At 45.1% G+C, this 18,069-nt stretch overlaps 2 protein-coding genes across 5 annotated transcripts; both read left to right on the forward strand.

The window, feature by feature from the left end:
* Positions 1-1,578: 1,578 nt before the first annotated feature.
* On the forward strand, positions 1,579-12,078 carry TRIM13 (tripartite motif containing 13). 4 transcript variants are annotated; one of them, XM_052786168.1, is made up of 2 exons: positions 1,579-1,808; positions 10,658-12,078. In XM_052786168.1, exon 2 carries the CDS (start codon positions 10,661-10,663, stop codon positions 11,888-11,890), a length of 1,230 nt encoding a protein of 409 aa, XP_052642128.1. In that variant the 5' UTR covers positions 1,579-1,808; positions 10,658-10,660; the 3' UTR covers positions 11,891-12,078. The 4 variants fall into 4 exon arrangements, with proteins under 4 accessions (XP_052642128.1, XP_052642126.1, XP_052642127.1 ...); XM_052786166.1 differs by lacking the exon at positions 1,579-1,808 and adding an exon at positions 7,399-7,547; XM_052786167.1 differs by lacking the exon at positions 1,579-1,808 and adding an exon at positions 7,637-7,706.
* Positions 12,079-13,296: 1,218 nt separating this feature from the next.
* KCNRG (potassium channel regulator) lies at positions 13,297-17,777 on the forward strand. Its single transcript, XM_052786169.1, has 2 exons — positions 13,297-14,134; positions 16,057-17,777. Exons 1-2 carry the CDS (start codon positions 13,557-13,559, stop codon positions 16,307-16,309), a joined length of 831 nt encoding a protein of 276 aa, XP_052642129.1. The 5' UTR covers positions 13,297-13,556; the 3' UTR covers positions 16,310-17,777.
* Positions 17,778-18,069: the final 292 nt, after the last annotated feature.

Genomic DNA, 18,069 nt, shown 5'->3' on the forward strand with positions numbered 1-18,069 from the left:
GAAGCAAAAGGTTCGCTCCCGCCCAGGGTCTCTCCACCTGCCTCCATGGCATTTGCTCCCTGTGGGTTGCTCTTTCTCTTCATCTTCTGTCCAGCTAGTGAGTCTTAACTCTGAACTTTTTGAGTCCTGCTTGCTTCTAGAGTACTTTCTCACCTGTTCAAAAGCTTTTGTAGAGTGTTTCTCCTGATTTACTCAGGACCAGCTGAACTCAACTGTAAAGACCGCTACAGTGAAAAGCCTGCGTGCTATCATTGCACTTACCATCTTTTTGCAAAGCACACTTTGGGACCAGCTTTGTGTCCCTTTCATAGAGGCAGAATGCCACGTAATTTAAAAAGCTGTAGCTTGACTTGTGGCCTTCGGGTTACGCAAGTGTTTCTTCAGCGAAAGCCCTAGAGCTGTCCCTACAGCACGCAGCATCCAGAACGGGGGCCACAAACTGGGCTCCAACATATATAGTAAATAGTGATAACATTGCTATAGAAGCCCATGTGTACCTACTTCACATTCTTATTTACCTACAGAAAAATATCCAATAAATGTTTTGCAGACAGCAGATAATTTAAATACTTCTATTTAAAGGCTTATTTATCTCCAAACCAATTTGGGATGAAATTGTTGTTTCTCATGATTTTCAGCTGGTGCCTTATTTTGTAGCATTTCACCTAGAAAGCTCCCTTAACATTCTATTACAGTATATAATATCATGGAACTAACGTAACCCATGTGGTACAACATCATCTGTCCTGGGAGGGTAGGGGGCTAAGCGGATATTCAAAATCCCTTGTTAAAAGAAATCTTCATAGCAAGAATTATCTTATTGGTCTGGATGGGCTGTATCAGTCACGCTTACCCCTTTACTTGAAACATGAGGTGAAACGCTGTCTCTCTCAAAATTGTCCCTAAAACCAATCTGATTTTAAGAACAGTTTTTAAATATGCTTCCTTTCTTTTATTTGACTTACTGTTACAGCCCATAAACATTTGGGGTCAAGAGCTCACTTCCTTAAAATATGCCAAATGGGATTACTCTTGAACATCTAAGAAGTAAATATTAGGTGGAAACTGATGTTTATTTATTTCATATGGAGGGCATCATGATTCTCCTTGGTAGCTTGTTGTTCACATAATTAGTCCCATTTAAGTCACTGCGGGATTTTTATTGTCTGTCACACACTGTGGGTTTGTTACAGTAAATGCTAAATGACAAATGTTAATATAGTTTAAAAAAAAAAGAACAACAACTTTGAGACTCAACCTCCAAATGAGTTCCCATCCCATTTTTTTCTCTGTGCCCCAGTAAGCCCTTTCTGCCCCAAAATGAGCACTGGGAATCCAAACGCATCTCGCCACATGAAGTCAGCATTGCTGAATCGTTTGGACACAAGGGGATGGGGCTTTGGGGAGCAGTGGCTGGCCATGCCTTCCTGCCAGTTTCCCGCTCCACTACTTTCTTAACTTGAGAGGCTGGTTTTACAGGCCAGCAGACTGCAGCACTCGTGAAGGTAAAGTGCATGCTGCAGCTTGGAAAAGTTGCCAAGCACATTGGCTCCAGTGCCTATGTGCTCGGCGGGCAGGAGGTCAGTGCAGCTCTCATGCCTGCGCCCATCCTGTCTCCCTCCAGGTGCGGAGCCTGGCTGCTGAGCACCCTGACAGCGGCTGGTGACAGCTCAACGTCACAATGGGTTGCGCAGGAACAGCGGTAAACATGTCCCTGTGCTCCGAGTGAAGGCTCCGGCGCCGGACAAAATCAAGCAGATAACAACGCTGGTCCGGTGGAAGTAAGGCAAAAGTCAGCTGGTCGGCTGGTAAGAAACATGGCTTATTCGTATGCCTTTCTTGGAGGATGAGGTGAGCATTTCCAGCAGGACAGTATTTGTAAATGTGCTTGTCAGCCTGTTTAGAGCATATTGGAACACTAAAATTCTCACAGCGCACAAAGAACTGCGCCAAGGAAATGAAGATCTGGGCCCCAATATTTAGAAGTATAATTGTGCTTGGTAATGAAGGGTTAATTCAGCTTCTGCCTTTCTTGAATGTGCATTTCTTTCACTGGGGAGGCCAAGTATTTAGGACCCTCCCACACTGGAAGCAAAATTATGCTCAGCATGCCTAAACATGTTTGTTGCTCACAGGGTTTTAACTTTATTTCCTCGAACAGTAGCAGCAGATACATTTTGTCTGGGAACCATGTTAGAAGGACAGGAAAACGACCCGGTCCCATGCATTTCACAAATGCAGGCGTATTTGGAGATCCTGCTGAAAGAAAATGGTGGTCATTGACTTGTTTTGTTCTTTAGCTCAGAGCTTCATTCACAAAGTACAACTGTCTCATTTGCCCTGCAAAGTAGATCTACTGGCTGCAGACAAGTATGTTTCAGAAAGGTTCCCTGATACCGCCAAATTCATGGGAGAGAGGGGAACTCTCTCCTGCTGTTACAGCATGTAATACAACACGACTAATCAGTTCTCAGAAAAATAATTCCTCTTTGCCCTGCTAGTAAAAACCTCTGGGACTTGCTTCTCCGCTGCCACAAGCTTTGTGGAGGCATTTACACCTGTGAAAACCAATGAAAAAAGTAGTTATTAAATATGCTGGAATGGATTTAGTAACCTCTCCATGCAACTTGCACAGAAGTAAATGATGGTGCAGGACTGGAAAATCAAGGTTTGTTTATTGAAAGCAGTCCTTCCACTCCCAGGGTCAGGCCTGTGGTTTGGAAGATGATACAGACAAGGTCTCAGATGAAGAACAGGTTGTGCTTGTACTTTTGAAATCTTCATTATAATGTGTTCTTGTGAGGATTAACATTCTGTAGGAAGTCTTCTGTTTTATACAGTTAATCTGATGCTTGCCAAATCGCAGAAGAAATTGTATATGAAAATTAATTTTGTTCCTCGTTGTTCTATTTACTTTGGAGGTCACTTCTCCTTTCCTCTTTATGCAATATAAGCAAAACTCACCGGAGCAGAGCTTTGATCTATAGGCAATCACAAACCTCATTAAAACCGACAGGCACGCTGGCCATGCTTTGTTCGGCAAGGAACAATCAAGTTCTTTTATGGCGTAAGATAGCTAAAAACTAGAAACCGCTGCCCACGGCACAGGGCTACAAGGCCAAGCGCTAAGATGAGCTAACTCCTATGAGCAAGCACTAATTTGGGGAAAGTCAGAGAGATTTCTCTAGGGACTGCTTGCAAACGCGGCAGCAAGAGCGCAGATTGGTTGCAGCTGTGTTTGCCTGTGTGCATGTCCGGGACCGGAAACACCACGCGAGAGCCAGCAGACAGTGGGAGAAGCAGTGGTGCATGGCCCTGAGAAAAAGCCAAGGGACAGCTTCTTCTGGGCAAGCATCCTGGCTAGAGCAGCAAACTTGGACTGCCGCACAGTACTCCCTCCCATTTGCTTCCTCTGCGTGCAAGGAAATGGGACGTGGCTGTACATTCTTTGTAAATAAATAGGGTTACGCTAAGGAGATAACTGAATTCATCATCGATTTCCCTCCCCTCGCAGGAAAATCTGGCAAAGTGCTGAATATTAGTTAACCGTGTGGGTCAAAGTTCTGTATGTAAAACTACAGAGCTTTTCAGTAGTGCTAAAATAGTTGTCGGAGACACTGCAGATATCAAGGCAGTCTCTGAAATTCAGACCTCAAAACAGCAGTTGATCATTTCAATCGCTGATGATCCTTCATGGATTTTTAACGCCTGGTATTTCTACAATGCATATTAAAAGTAGCTTTTATGGAACAATAACAAGAAACTGCTTTCTCTGATCCCTCATTTGGAGTGTTTAATATAGTCCAGATGTATCTGTTGAAAAGAAACGTAGTCAGATACAATATAGTTGTGAAACGTTTATACATGAGTAAGGTGTTTGATACAGGGAGCTGTTTTGAATAGTTTCTTTATTCGTGTTATCTTACAGCATCTTCTTGCCGAGCTGCTATTGGCATCAAAGCTCTTGCAGATTTATTTCCGTGTTTAGGTCCCCACAGCGACTACATCGTACATCTCAGAGTGTCTCTCTCCACTTGAGGGTATGCTCACACCAGCACAGCTGAATAAAGCAGCGTGCTTCAAGAAGTCACTGTCCCAACGCTGGAGTGTACTCTGTGTGTGCTCTGACACCTCTGCGACGGGACGTGAAGCCTTAACCTCCTTCAGTGGGAAGTAAAAGGCAGACTTGCAGCCAAGGATAAGACTGGAAAATGCCTTCAACTCACCTCTTTGCCTTGGTGTTTCACCCTAGGAGACAATTACAATCTGACAGGTCTTTGGTACCATGGCTTCAGAGGAGCCTTACTGATGGGGAATACAAACATGGGGAAAAAAAAAACAAACCAAAAAAAGCTGCTTTAATGCCAGCTACATTTATCAATCAGTTTTGTGTTCGACATCTTCTCCAGCACAGCACAGGGGGTGCCTAGGGCCCGGCATGAGCAGCTGGTGTGGCCGAAGGGCAAGGCTGTGTTACTTTTGGCAGCAGCACCGGCAATAGCTGGCTGGAAGCATTTGTGAAATTATGGTCTGCGGGGGCACTTCTGGTTTATGCTGACGTGTGTGCAGGCTGCCACCGAAACAGGCCCTCTCGCTAGCTCATCCTGGCATTGTTTGGCTGCAGGATCAGCTGGCTGCCAAAATTGATCCTGCTGAAAACTTTTTTTTTTTTTTAAACTGGATTAGCTTTCAGCTCTGTTGGCAAGTGGATCTAGCCTAACATGTGGCCGCATGAATGTCGGAGCCAGCGGAGAGGAGGCATCGGGAAAACATGTCTAAGGGAAGGGAAAAGGATGGAATGATCTCTTTTGCCAGTAGCACAGTCTCGGCTTGGCTTAACCCCCCGTGAATCTACCTCTTAGGGTAAAATTAGCTGTTACAGCTTGAGTCACATTAATGGCTTGCTTCCACAGAAAGGGAAAAATCTTGTTCCTCTTTTCCTCTGATGTTAGACCTGGTGATTGTCTAATCTTGCACCGAACTGGTTTAACTCATTGAATCAGCAGCAAACTCACCTGGCAAAGACAAGGGAATAACGTTCTGCTGGCTTAGCGGATCGAATCAGCTCGGTAAAGCATCTGCCGAGGCTGGCAGAGCTGGTACAGGCGAGGAGGGCACAGTAGCGGTCAGCTCTGAGCTCGCTGACTGAACCACAGCATACAGCTTCAGTCTCAGAAATCTGCTGTCTTAACACTGAGTAGAAGATCCACGATCTGGGTTCTCTCTGTAGTTTAAAGATGACAGTAGGCGCTATCCCTTTGTCTTACAGCAAACATGGTGTTTGTTCCATAAAGCTGGAAGTTGCCATGATTTTATAATTCCTTCCAAACTCCTACCCCTGTATTTTCAACCCTCCCATGGGTAAGTGACTTTTATACTAACACTTCCCTTCAAGCCAGGCCTCTTCTTTGAGCCTAGATTTCCCTTGGGTTTCTTTCCTTATTAGATAGGGAAATATTGCCACAAATCTACTAATGCTCTTTTCCATCGGCCAGAATGTTTCTCTGAAGCTTCAACAAACGGCCTCTGATGCTGCTTCAGGAAGACACTCTGTGCTCTCAGATGTGGGAATGCAAGCTCATAAGCAAACTGCTATTGAAAAACCTCTATAAACAACAAGGAGGTAAAAAGAGTATAGAGTATATGAAAGATGTGTGCAAACAGTTGTTCTATCAGTCAGATAGAAGTAGTAAAATGCCTGAATTATATTTGATCACGCTCAGGACAGCCATGGTACACTTAAGTATGGTGCTGGCTGGGCACTGTCACAGAAATCCCAAGCTGTGTTTGCCCAGAAGTTTAAGCTTTCATCTTTGAGAGAAGAAAGCCCAGGCAAGGAGGGACAAGAACATTTTCCGATGGTCCTAATGAAGAGGAGATATCCCAGGCAGGCAGGCATCCACTCTTATGCCCATACAGCTCCTCCTTCATTTATAAGGAGACAGAGTAGGACCAGCCCAAAGAATTAATGGAGAATAAAATGTACTCTAAAAATATATCAGGAAAAAAGTTACATGCGAAGTATGTAAGCTTAATTATGAGTGAGGAATCTAAAATGCCATGTTGTCGTTAATATCTTTAACCATAAAATTAAAGAGAAGATGAGTAGAATCGGGAAATTCTTGATGTTGGGAAAGCGTAGACAAGGGGTACTTGGAAAACGTAAATGTGCAAGCATTGGGATATCACTTGAACGCAATTTGGGTAGCTGAGGAATGCATTAAGCTATCACTTTTCAGAAACTACCTGGAATTACTTGTTTTTAATAAACAGCAAAGAAGATGCCGGACAATTGAGAAGAAACAAGCACGATGCTGAAGTGCACCTAAAAGTCTTTGTTGCTTTTGTGCAGCAACTCTACTTTCTGGGGCCATTCTCCTGTAGGTAGTGGATGAAATGCCCAAATGTGTGAGGACTCTGAAGGGGATTTTCAGAAATACTTGTCCTTGGACAAACTGTTCCCGTTGAGTCCAGCTGAGAGGGCAGGCCACCTCGGGTGGAGGCAGCAGGAGGAAAGGTGAGGAAGAAGAGAGCTCTTCCTCCTCTGGCTGCAGTAAATTGGGGAAGCACAGCCTCTGCGTGTTATTGAATGGCTTTTAAAATCCAGATTCTTAAACAATTGGAAGAAAGATGTCAGGTGCCTGAGGGAGCTTCATTTGGTGGAAGTACAGTCTAGCCTGTGACCTTAGTTGTGTGGATAGTATCGGTAGTATCGAACGTGAATCGTCTCCCCTGTGCCGATGAGCGACGTGACTGCAGGGGTGAGCAAAGAGTAGGGGAGTGACAGGGATGCAGGAGGCAGAGTACCGTGCGTTTTAGGCACGGCTTTTGATGTAGCATTTCACAAAGTCTTATGTTGACTGCGAACTAACAGAAGGACTGCCAAAAAGATACAGATCGCAAAGGTTCTCCGCAGTCTCAGCACTTCCAGCCGCAGTTTCGTAGTCCTGTAACCGGAGGGTCCTCCCAGGTGGACGCGGGATCCCCCCTGCTCTGTCTCCCCGGGACTAGTCGGTGTTATTGGGGGAGACCTGCGTAGGTTCGACAGGCCGCGTTACTCCCCAAGAGATTCACCCGTAGGAAACGGTACGGCCAGCGCGTTAAAGCAAACAGGGACGCGTCTCCCTCCTTTTACGAAGCACGTAAGGCTGTCATCTGCCTAAAATGACGTTCTTTTTTCTTCACGAGTGCCTTCAGGAGGTGGAAGACGCTCGGCGGGCATCGCCAGCCGGCAGCTGCTCCTCGCTGGGCTGCGCAGCCTGCGCGCTGCGCTCCCCGAGTCCCAATTTCGCAGAGTTAATCAACAACAGACAGTATCTCGGCGGCGGAACAGCCAGCCTGCCTGCCTGCCTGCCTGCCTGCCCGGGGCGGGGGGGGGCCGCACAGCTCGGCCACCGGCCTCGGACTAAGCGGAATCCACCGGCCTGCCGGGCCGCCCCTTCCCTCCCTCCGGACAGCCCCAGGGGGGGGCTTTTTCTCGCCGCTGCCGGGGCCGAGCAGGAGGAGGAAGAAGCCGCAAGGGGCCGGATCGGCGGCCGCCGGCCAAGGTGGGTGGGTTCACCCCCCCCCCCCCCCCCGACCCGGTCCGGTCCGGGACGGCGGGCAGCAGCTCCCGACTCGGGGCAGGGGAGGGGGGGGGGTTTCTCTGGACGAAGCGAGGAAGGCGCCGGGCGGATGGCGGCGGCCTTCGGGATCGCGCCGCCGAGGTGAGGCGGGAAGGGAGCCGGGCCCCGGAGCGGGGCGGGGGGGCGGCGGCGGCTGGGGCCGGCCGAGGCAAACCCCGCTCCCTCCGCCTGCCCTCTCCGCGGTCCCCGGCCGGGGATGGTGAGTAACGGAGCGGGGGACGGGGACGGGGACCGGTGGTCGGCGTGGGCGCGGGGCCCGGAGGGGCAGGCCCGGCTGGGCGAGGGAAGGCCGCGGCCGTCGCCGGTGGTTTGGCTCGCAGCCCTCTTCCCTCCCGCGTTAACCCCGCTGCCCGGTTATCGTTTGCGGGGGCGAGGGCCGCCCTCCTCCCCGAGAAGCGGTGCCCGGAGGAGGGCAGGCCGGGGAGCAGGGCCGGGCCCGGCGGGAACGCCATGGTTCAGGCGGGTGTCGGGGATCCCCCCCCTACCCCCACCCCCACCCCCTCCCCGGGCGGGAGGGTGTTTGTAAGGCGAAGGAGCGAGGGAACCTGTCCCGGGGCGGAGGGAGAAGGAGGGGAGCGCAGGAGAAGGGGTTTGGCGGTGCTCCCTGCGCCCGGCGGATCGTCCAGCCCTGTCAGCGAAACGGTATTCCTGGGGCTGGTAACTGCACTGAGGCAGAATTGCTTATTTCTGCAGGCCTTTCTAGCTTTCTGAAGGCTGAACGTGTTGGATCTACCTGGTGTTCCCGGGAAAAAAAAAAAAACAACAACTTTGGCCCTGAAATAACAGGTTTAAAGCACGGGCCACTTCCCTCAGCTCTTTTTGGCTGCCGGGATACCTACTGCACCCAGGGGTCAATCATTCCGCGTTAAAATGTCTGCGCTGACCCTCCATTAGCTTGCGGTTCCTCTCGGTGGGGCGAGCAGAGTTAAGGTTGTTGCTGCTGGGAGCGGGAGCTCCCATCTCCCTTCCTCCTGCCTTTTTCTGCGTGGGACCCTTTTTTGGGCTGATTCAACACACCAGCCTGACAGAAGGCTGGTGGAATTGCTCGTAGGAGGTCCTGACAAGGACCGGAGTGCTTGTGAAGGAAGGGAGACCAGACCTCTCCTGATGAGCTCAACTGCTTGTGGAAGTGCAGCCTGACTCGGCCAAGTTTTATTTAGAATACTTACACGCCATTGCGGGAAACTTGCAATTCAAGAGCTATCTTTTTGTTTTGCTTGAAGCTTGGTGAAATTCTGGTTTTGCTTTCAGCCTGCTGCTGGCTGATAAACCCAACTTCTGTGCTGAGAAGCATGCTAAATGAATTTCTCTCTGGAGCGTGGGAAAAAGCTGCTGTGGTTGTTTTTGCATTTTATGGTTTGATTTGTTTTGCCATTCTTCTTCCTAATGATAAAACTTTGCAAGTTGCTCTTTCTGATGGGTGACATCTGCTGGGTTTCTACCCAGAGAGTTTATGTAGCCCAGGTGAAGGAAGGAACCGCTGTGCCATTTGGTCTGTGTGCTACGAGCGGGGAATTCCAGGGCCGTCCAAACCTGGATGAGAAGTTACACAGAGAAATTCCCAATGGAGAGGTTGAAATGTTGCTGTAGTTCTTCACACAAATACCAAGTTGCTAATACAAAGGGATGTTTCAATCCACAGGCAACTTACGCTCTGAAATGAATGTCCTAAAGAAGACAGAAGTTCAGCTGTCCCAAGCAGGCATACAAGTTTTCAGTATTTTTGGTTTGGTGTTACTGGTGTTGTAAGAGGGGGAAAAAAAAGCTTGTAGACTTGCCCGTTTCTTTTTTTAAAATCCGAGGTTTTTAATGATGTCATACAATGGTTTTGAAATTCAGTTATATTTATAAAGCATAATTATTTGATTGGATAAGTGGGGTTGGAATGCAACAGGACAGTTTTATTTGGATCATGAAACCTTTTTGTGTATGTTTTCTGTATTTTTAGGAGCATGAAAGTCTTCAATGTTTGTCCTGCAATTTTGATGGAACGTGTTGTAGTAAGCATTTTCTGCAGTGGTTTGCTGTCCTCGCTGTCAGGCATGCAAAGCTGCTTTTCCAGCTCCCTAACTAAGAAGTAAAATCCTCCCCAGTAAAGGAGATGGAGCAAATACTTTCTGCACTGTGAATTTCCATTTACTAAAAGATGGAGAACTGTCATTTTAGTTTTGTAGTTATTATCCTGTTGACACATGAGCAAAACTGATCTTTGTGCTGCTACTGTGGCTGAAAGCTGTGAGCACAAGTTGGAGAGAGAGAGCTATTCATAAAGAGGAACGCTCAAGAGTATAGGGGCAAAATCATCATCTTCCCATCATCCCATTCTTTTTAGCAGAAGGAAGAGAGTGGAAGAGAAACTTTAACTTTGTGCTGAATAGCTCAACAATAACACGTTCACTTGGTTATTTAAAAATATTGCAGGAGCAAGAGAAAAGCTAACTTCTTAGGTGAGTGGTAACTCAGCTTTGGCTTTGCAGGTAGAGTAAAGAGCCACATCATGTATTCTGTAGCTGAAGCAATTCTGAAGCTGGTCTGTTTCAGTCACCTTCTTAGAGTAGTGGGGCATGGGGTTTGAAGGTGTAAGCTTTGGATGAGTTGAGGAAGTAGAGAGTAATCGAGTCTTAGTAGGGCGTATTGGCTGGGTATCCTTTGTGAAAATCCAGTTTCTGCGTATTGCATCAGTGAGGAAAGATGCAAGTCTTGAACTGTTATTATGAGTATATGAGTTATTTTCATTCAGAGTCCTTGCTGAGTTTGGCAAGCATTCTTTTCCAGGATTTCTCCTGGAGTCCAAAAATGGTTCTGCCTGAACAATGAGCCGTTCTTATGCCTGCCATCTGGTGGCCAGATACCACAGGTAACTGGACTGGCTGCAAAAACCCAGCTGAGGCTCTGTCTTAAGGATATGGGAGAAAAAAGTAGATCCTTTTCTCACTGAGCCATGTCTCAGATGGAGGTCGGTTTTTGCGTGGTTTTCCTGGAGGAGAAATAAATTTTGTAAGTTCCATTACCATCTTTCTTCTCTTTCCTAGGATATGATGGAGCTCCTAGAGGAAGATCTCACCTGTCCCATTTGCTGTAGCCTGTTTGATGATCCTCGTGTCCTGCCCTGTTCACACAACTTCTGCAGAAAGTGTCTGGAAGGAATTCTTGAGGGAAACGTGAGGAATGTGCTTTGGAGGCCATCCCCTTTCAAGTGCCCCACGTGCAGGAAGGAAACTCCTGTTACTGGAGTCAACAGCTTGCAAGTCAACTATTCCCTGAAAGGTATCGTGGAGAAGTATAACAAAATCAAAGTAACTCCGAAAATGCCTGTGTGCAAAGTTCACAGCGGGCAACCCCTTAACATTTTTTGCCGGACAGACATGCAGCTGATCTGTGGGGTATGTGCCACCCGTGGTGACCACACAAAGCACGTTTTCTGTTCTATTGAAGAAGCTTATTCCCAGGAGAAGCGGGCTTTTGAAACCCTGTTTCAGGGCTTTGAAACTTGGCGTTGTGGAGATGCCCTCTCGCGGCTGGATACCTTAGAAACCAGTAAGAGGAAAGCTCTGCAGATGCTGACCAAAGATTCTGACAAAGTGAAGGAGTTCTTTGAGAAGCTGCAGCACACACTGGAGCAGAAACGAAATGAGATTCTCTCTGACTTTGAGACCATGAAGCTTGCAGTGATGCAGGCCTATGACCCGGAAATCAATAAACTGAAAACAATTCTGCAAGAGCAACGGATGGCTTTTAACATCGCGGAGGCCTTCAAAGATGTGTCTGAACCCATTATATTTCTGCAACAGATGCAGGAGTTCAGGGAAAAAATCAAGGTGCTCAAAGAAACCCCTTTACCTTGTTCCAGTGTGGACATCAGCCCTACAATGAAGAGCTTTGATACCAGCCAGTGGAATGGAATAAAACTAGTTGATGTGGACAAACTTTCCTTGCCTCAGGAAAACAACACTCTTAAATTCAAGATTCCCTCGGTCTTTTCACGCAGATTTATAGTGAACTCTCTTATTTGCTTGCTTATTCTTGCTGTCACCAGAATGTCCTTCGTGGAGTCAGTCGTTGACAATCTCCAGTGCTGGAAATCTCAATTCTTTACAATTAGCTTGTCCTATTTGGCAGATACAGTGGAGATAGCAGATCATGCGGTCTTTTACTGGGAACAGATGACAGATGGAGCTTCACTTCTAAGAGAAAAGTGTAAAAACTATACGTTGGTTGTACTGGATAATGTTGCACAGTTTGTGTGCAAGTATAAACTGTTGTGAAGTCCCTGCTGAAATATAAGAACTAAGAGAGATCTGGTGAAGAAAACATAGAACTTCTTAAAATTAATTGGTTTTTTAAGAGTTCCAGTGAAAACATTCAAAGATTTGAAATGTTTCCAAAACATTCATACTGTTCACATAGTTTCAGCACTGATAAACTGGAAGATGAAATGGAGCTTTGAAAAACACATTGTTTCTGGATTCTTTCAGTGGTGATTATGTGAATATTATTCACTGTAAATAATTTTTCTTACCAAAATATAGGGCCAAACTGTGTACTTAGTTTAATGTTAATGTAATTGTAGAATAAGATAAAAAGTGTCACTTCTTAAAAGGTCATAGTTAAAAAAAAAGTTATTTTTAACTGGGAGGTGGTTAGGAAAGAGGAAGAACAGTTGTGGTTGAGAAAAGCACTGTCCTGAGAGGCTTGTTGATACAAAATACAGAGTGCATCATTCACGTTCTGGAACCACTTTCTATCTGAGGACGTTACTTCTCAGTGAAATAGATGTATGTATTTTTTTGCATAACCAAATATTGTAATTATCCTGTGCATTCAGATTACTGTAGATACTGGATATTGTTTACATGTTCTGTGCAAAAATACATCTTCAGGGCAAGCATAAATTCTAGGGGTAAAGAGAAATCAGTTGAGGTTGGAAACAGAAGAACAAGCGGCAAGATAGTACGTACTACTTTGCAGATAGTACATATTTTGCAGTTTACTTTTCCAACATCAAATTGTTGGGTAACTGAGCTGTCTTGTTAGATCCATGTTTCTCTGAAGCCACACTTTCTTAAAAAGTGGCCTTAATGTAAACAGTTCAGTGCGATGAAAGGCACGCACGGGTCAGCAGCAGGAAGGCAGCTTGCGCTCTAGCCCTGCAAAGGTGGCAGGCAGAGCAGTTTCTCTCCTTTCCCTCTGTGTCTCTCCAGATCGTGTTCCAAAAGCCAGGAAAAGTGCTGGGATGATTCCTTGGAAGAGAGCGCGTAACGTGACAGGAGTATGGATGTTGTTGGCGTTTGGAAGTGCTTTAGTGTTGGAACATATATAGGCTCTTCTACTGTTACTGTATTTTCGTGTACCTTGTTTCAGGAATTAATTGAATTTTCTGAGTGTATTGACTTGGCCGTAGAATAACAGTGATTTAAAGCAAACTGTAAGCTTGAGTTTTCTGAAGTGCCCTTCTTTAAGAGCATACGGTACTGAAATACGTTGCTTGAAGCTCATCTAACCTCTTTTTGCAGTGGTCCTATGAACAGCAATATATAGAATGAAAACATTTAGTTGACATTTCCGGGAAACAAACGTAATGCATGCCTGTTGTCATATTTTGGGGATATTCGTTGGCCTCTCTCAAGGTTTGGTAAGTTGTGACAGTCAATTTACTGTCTTCCAGTAGTCCTTGCAAGCTGTTCATTTAAAAAATAAAACATTAAATTCCAAGAATCAAAGTTTCCAAGCAACCAAGCCCTGCAAACAAAACTATTGTACATGATATTTACATCTTTGTTGCCTGGGAATCCTGTCGCTGCTCCACACCTCACTCCAAACGCTGAAAGCACTGAATGGTTCTTGCAGCTGCAGATGCCTTGCAGTTTAGGAAAGATCAAGTCACAAACACGTAGATCAGAGAGTTAGAGTTCTTGAGTGGCTGAGATAGCAATGAGTAATCAAGAGGTGGTCATTCTGAGCGTGGGAGGTGTGAGATTTGTAACCCGGGCTTCTACCTTGCAGCAGTTCCCCGAGTCCAGGTTAGCACGGATGTTGAACAGTGATGACCCAGAATTTAAACTGGTGAATGGAGAGTTTTTTGTGGACAGAGATGGAACTTTGTTTAGGTACATCATGGACTTCTTGAGGACTCTCCAGGTCTCCTTACCTACTGATTTCTCAGACTATCAGAGGCTGCAGAGAGAAGCAGAATTCTATGGACTCTACCCTCTGGCCGACCTCCTGAGCCAGGAACACTTGCTGAAGCCGAGGCTGGAGATCTTGGAAGTGCGTTTTTCTCTCCAAGAGATGCAGGCCTTTTTCCGGATCTTCGGTTCCTGCAGTACCACCGTTGAGACACTAGCTGAACAGATCACTGTGTTAACAGGGCAGCAGTCAGGACAGAGCTGGAACAGCTCTTTTCCTTCTCAGAAACCACTTGTTCCACTTCCTTTGGAAAGGCCTTCTCATCACGACATGGTGTTTCAGTGCGGTACTGACTACTCTGCTGGTGACCAGTTTGTGGCCAGGTACTCTCCCTAGTGTGACTTCTCATTATGGAAATGTCTTCGTGACTTCTAGTCCCTGAAGTACATGCTATGTGCTAGCAAAGCTCATTTTAAAGAAACTATTGGACAGCTCTCTGAGAGAAAAGAAACATGTTTCCTTCTTTCTGCTAGTTTAATGTTATCTTTTTCTAGTTCTGGAATACCCAGTTTAATTTCTGTTACGCTGATTTGCCTGTTCTTCAGCTTCCTAAAATACTGTTCTCAGTGTTTGTTTTTGAGTTCCATTGGGTCTTTCTCTCCCTCTGCCCTTTCCTCCTCACTCTCTCTCCCAGGCTTTAGAATTTCACGGCATCAGTGACCTTCTAGGGGACTTGAAAAACACAGGGTAAAATGAAGCAGAGAAAACAAAACAAATAAGGAGCAAAGTAGTGGAGAAGCCTTTAATCTCCACTAGCTCATGGTCCAAAAGACTTTCATGTGGAAAGGAAGAAAAAAAGAATGGCTAAACAGAGTTAAAAACACCAGTGGAACTAAGATAGCAATTCAGGGACTGGAAAGCTTTTGTAGAGCCTTTTATTGGGGGGAGGGAGAAGGAGTAGATTATTAACTATATGCTACACAGTGGGTGTTCTTGGAATTCAGAGCCAGGTTCTGTTTTTTATTAAGATTACTGTGTATCAGTGATTTTTGTGATAGCAGTATCGTATTCTAATGACAACTTACATTTTTTAATCAAGCTTTTGCTGGATGTCTCTATTGTATGGAGACAGGTTCTTACTGTATAAGAAAATGTAACCTAATTTGTCCTCTGTGGCTGTTAGAACATGTGGAATTTTATGGAAATTTCATTGAAATATTCCCCAAAGGGTTATTCTATCTGAATATATGAATCAACACAGCAGTCTTTTGATTATTTAAAAAAAATGATGAATAAAGTTTATCTTTCTTCTAGCTTGCTTTAGCTAAGCAAGTAGAAGAAAAAACACTTTGCATTTGCGAAGCAATATGTATTTATGTGCCAAACCGTAACTCTATAATGTATTGCTAATTTTATTGAGCTAACAATTGGTTGAGTAGGTTGTGGCAGCTTAAATAGTGGGGAAGATATTCCCGATTCTTTCCTTTATTTCTTCAGACTTGGTAAAAATGTTCCTCTGCAGATCAGTAGAAACCCTTATCCTGAGTAATGAAACAAATCAAGTTTGATGATGCTGCCTGTTGAATTTCTATCAACTTTTAGTCTTTGTGGTGACGTGGACTCTTTCGCCTTTTTTTCTGCTTTCTATGAATGTTTGCTGTACTTTCCTGTGAACTGTGGAGCGGTTTCACCCCTGTCAGCTTATGTATTTTGTAATAGTATTTTTACCTGACTTCTGTTCCTCGAAATGTCTGGATAGATTCTTAAACTGTACTTTATATCGAGTAAAATCATCTGAGGCAATGTGAAAATGATTTTCGTACTTGTTACCACAAGACCTGCTGTACCAGGTAACTTTGCAATAAATGTCACTGTTCGTAGAGAGAGATCCCATGGAATGAAAAGTGATGCTGTTGGGGTGAATGTGACGTCCCTGTCCTTGCCATCATTTACTCTTACGTTGCAGCATTATACGGAGCATGCTATTCACCTCTCCTCCATTAAATGACATGAGATAGAGGTCAGCACAGCTATTTCTTAAGAAAGTAAGTTTTGGTGTGAGGGTGAAAGAGAAGCGCTTCTTCCCTGACCTGTAACTGGGTGAACTGAGAATTACTGTTCTTAGAATGAGGGAGAGGGTTGAATTGTCCTCAAAGGAGGAAAAAAATAGCCAGAACCTCGGTTGCTGTAAACCTGTGGAACTGTGCTGACCTGTACCATCTGAGGACCTGGTTTGTTTTACAAAGAAATTGATTCCATCCTTCAGGAAGTGAAGTCTGTTGTAACTGCTTTTTTCTTATTTTAGGTATGTTTCCATAAAGCCTGACAATAGAAAGCTGATTAATGGTGCTAATGTGCTAGGCCTGCTGCTTGACACTTTACTCAAAGATGGATTTCGCCTCATAAGCACCAGGACAGTCTCCGGTGAAGAAAAAGTCGAATGCTACAGTTTTGAAAGGATGCAGAGGCCAGCAGGCCCTGCCGTCACGGTGAACCCCACGCCAGGGAGCTCCGGGGTAGCACAGGCAAGGAGAGACCAAGTGCAGAAAGGGAAATAAAGGCTTTTCCTTTCCTCTTTTGAAGGTGGAAGAGGGGTGTGTCAGCAGTAGTGGCCTTTTTTTTGTTGGCTTGTTTGAAACTGCAACTATTGAGGGAAGTGACAAACAAACAGATTTTTTTTTTTTCAAGTATTCAGAAAAAAAAAATTGCTTTCCTGCCTTTTACCACTCCACCCTCTTCAACTCTAAATAAAAGTGAACCACAGGTTCACTACTGGTTTTGTGGACCAGATACCAGCATTTTCAGGGGTCGTTTTTGGTTTTCACTGTGGCTAAAATTTATATTAGGACTTGCAAAAAATCAGCCATTCCTTCTAGAAAATCATTTTAGTGTTCTGTGCTAACCTGTAAGTAGATTTTAAATACATGAAGAAATAACAGCTTGACACAACTGTCACCCCAGCAGTTTGGAGAAGTGGCTGGAGGAAGAATGCACACCTCAACGACTGAATATTGCTTCTGCTTTCAAAAGATATACGTACACCGATTCTCTTGCAATTAGCTGAAAGCAACGTAACGGAAACATCCCAAGTTGTATTGCTCTCTGGCTCCGGACATGAGAAAGTGGCTTTGTGAAGCCACCACTAGTGTCCACGAAATAACATGTTACTGTCTCTTGCAGAATACTCCTCTGTCCTCTCCTCCCACTCCGAAGGCATTAAGCTGCTCTTCAGTGCTGAGAATTAAATGATAAAGGTCTTTGCAAACAAAGGGTCAGTTAATTTTTAGAGCTTTAACTACAAAAAGAATGAGAATGTGATAAACAGTCCTTCCGATGGATTAATACAATTTAAAACAAAATAGTACCCAGGATTTCTTACCACTTGTTAAGCGCAAAACATATTTAGGAGGAAGGCTTGGCAGAAGTGACTTTAAAAGCCTTGGGATTGTTAGCCCCGTACAATGCTTTGTAACGATGCCAAAATTAGCTCAGGTACCAGGAGAGGTAAGTTAGTGAGGCCTTATAAACTAAGAATCTTTTGTCCTCCCTTCAGGGCAGGGAAAGAAGATAGCTTGAAGGATTCGTTATTTAAATCTGACTTCTGTTATGGATAAAACACCATCTTTCCAAAGTTACAAACAGCCAAATAGAGCTTGTTTGGGCTTTCTTGGCTGACTAATTAGTTCTGGCTTTTCATTAGCCCTAAAACGTGAATTTATGACTTTATTTGCAGCACTTAAAAATGGGGGTGGGGGGTGGGAATCACCCGTCTGTTTCTTGCCCTTAGGAGTCTCAGTGAAATGGATCTGCCCAGGGTGGTGGTGCGGCTATCGGTCATCTCTTTTCTTTTGCTACCGCTGTAATCCGTTTTAGCTTGAGACAAGTTCAGAAGTTCAGCAGCAACAATGAAGTCCTCTTCACTCGGTCTAGAGCTCTCTGGGTTGAGAATAACGTGATTAGGGGACTACATCTCCTCAGCTGCTTACGGGTTATGCAATGTAATGAATGTTGAGGAATGTAAGAGTGGAGGCTTTCAGTTCAGATAGGATTTTTTTTGTCAGTATTGTCAATGTGTTCGTATTTGTCTTGTTATAAGACATTTTTTACAGTGAGAACCGTCATTCACTGGAACAACCTCCCCAGGGATGTGGTGCAGTCCCCACTGCTGGGGGTTTCAAGATGCAGTTGGACAGGGTGCCAGGTAATCTCACCTGGGGTCCCTTTCCCACTGTGCTGGTTTGGGCTGGGACTGAATTAATTTTCTTCATAGTAGCTGGGATGGGGCTGCATTTTGGATTTGTGACCAAAACAGTGTTGA

The sequence above is a fragment of the Harpia harpyja genome, chromosome 4, assembly GCF_026419915.1.
Source record: "Harpia harpyja isolate bHarHar1 chromosome 4, bHarHar1 primary haplotype, whole genome shotgun sequence".
Taxonomy (NCBI): domain Eukaryota; kingdom Metazoa; phylum Chordata; class Aves; order Accipitriformes; family Accipitridae; genus Harpia; species Harpia harpyja.

Excerpts from the sequence above, each read along its gene's own strand:
- KCNRG (XM_052786169.1), top strand. The coding sequence starts at position 13,557 with ATGAGTAATCAAGAGGTGGTCATTCTGAGCGTGGGAGGTGTGAGATTT. Across the intron at positions 14,135-16,056 it reads GGTGACCAGTTTGTGGCCAG|GTATGTTTCCATAAAGCCTG; the intron begins GTACTCTCCCTA and ends TTCTTATTTTAG.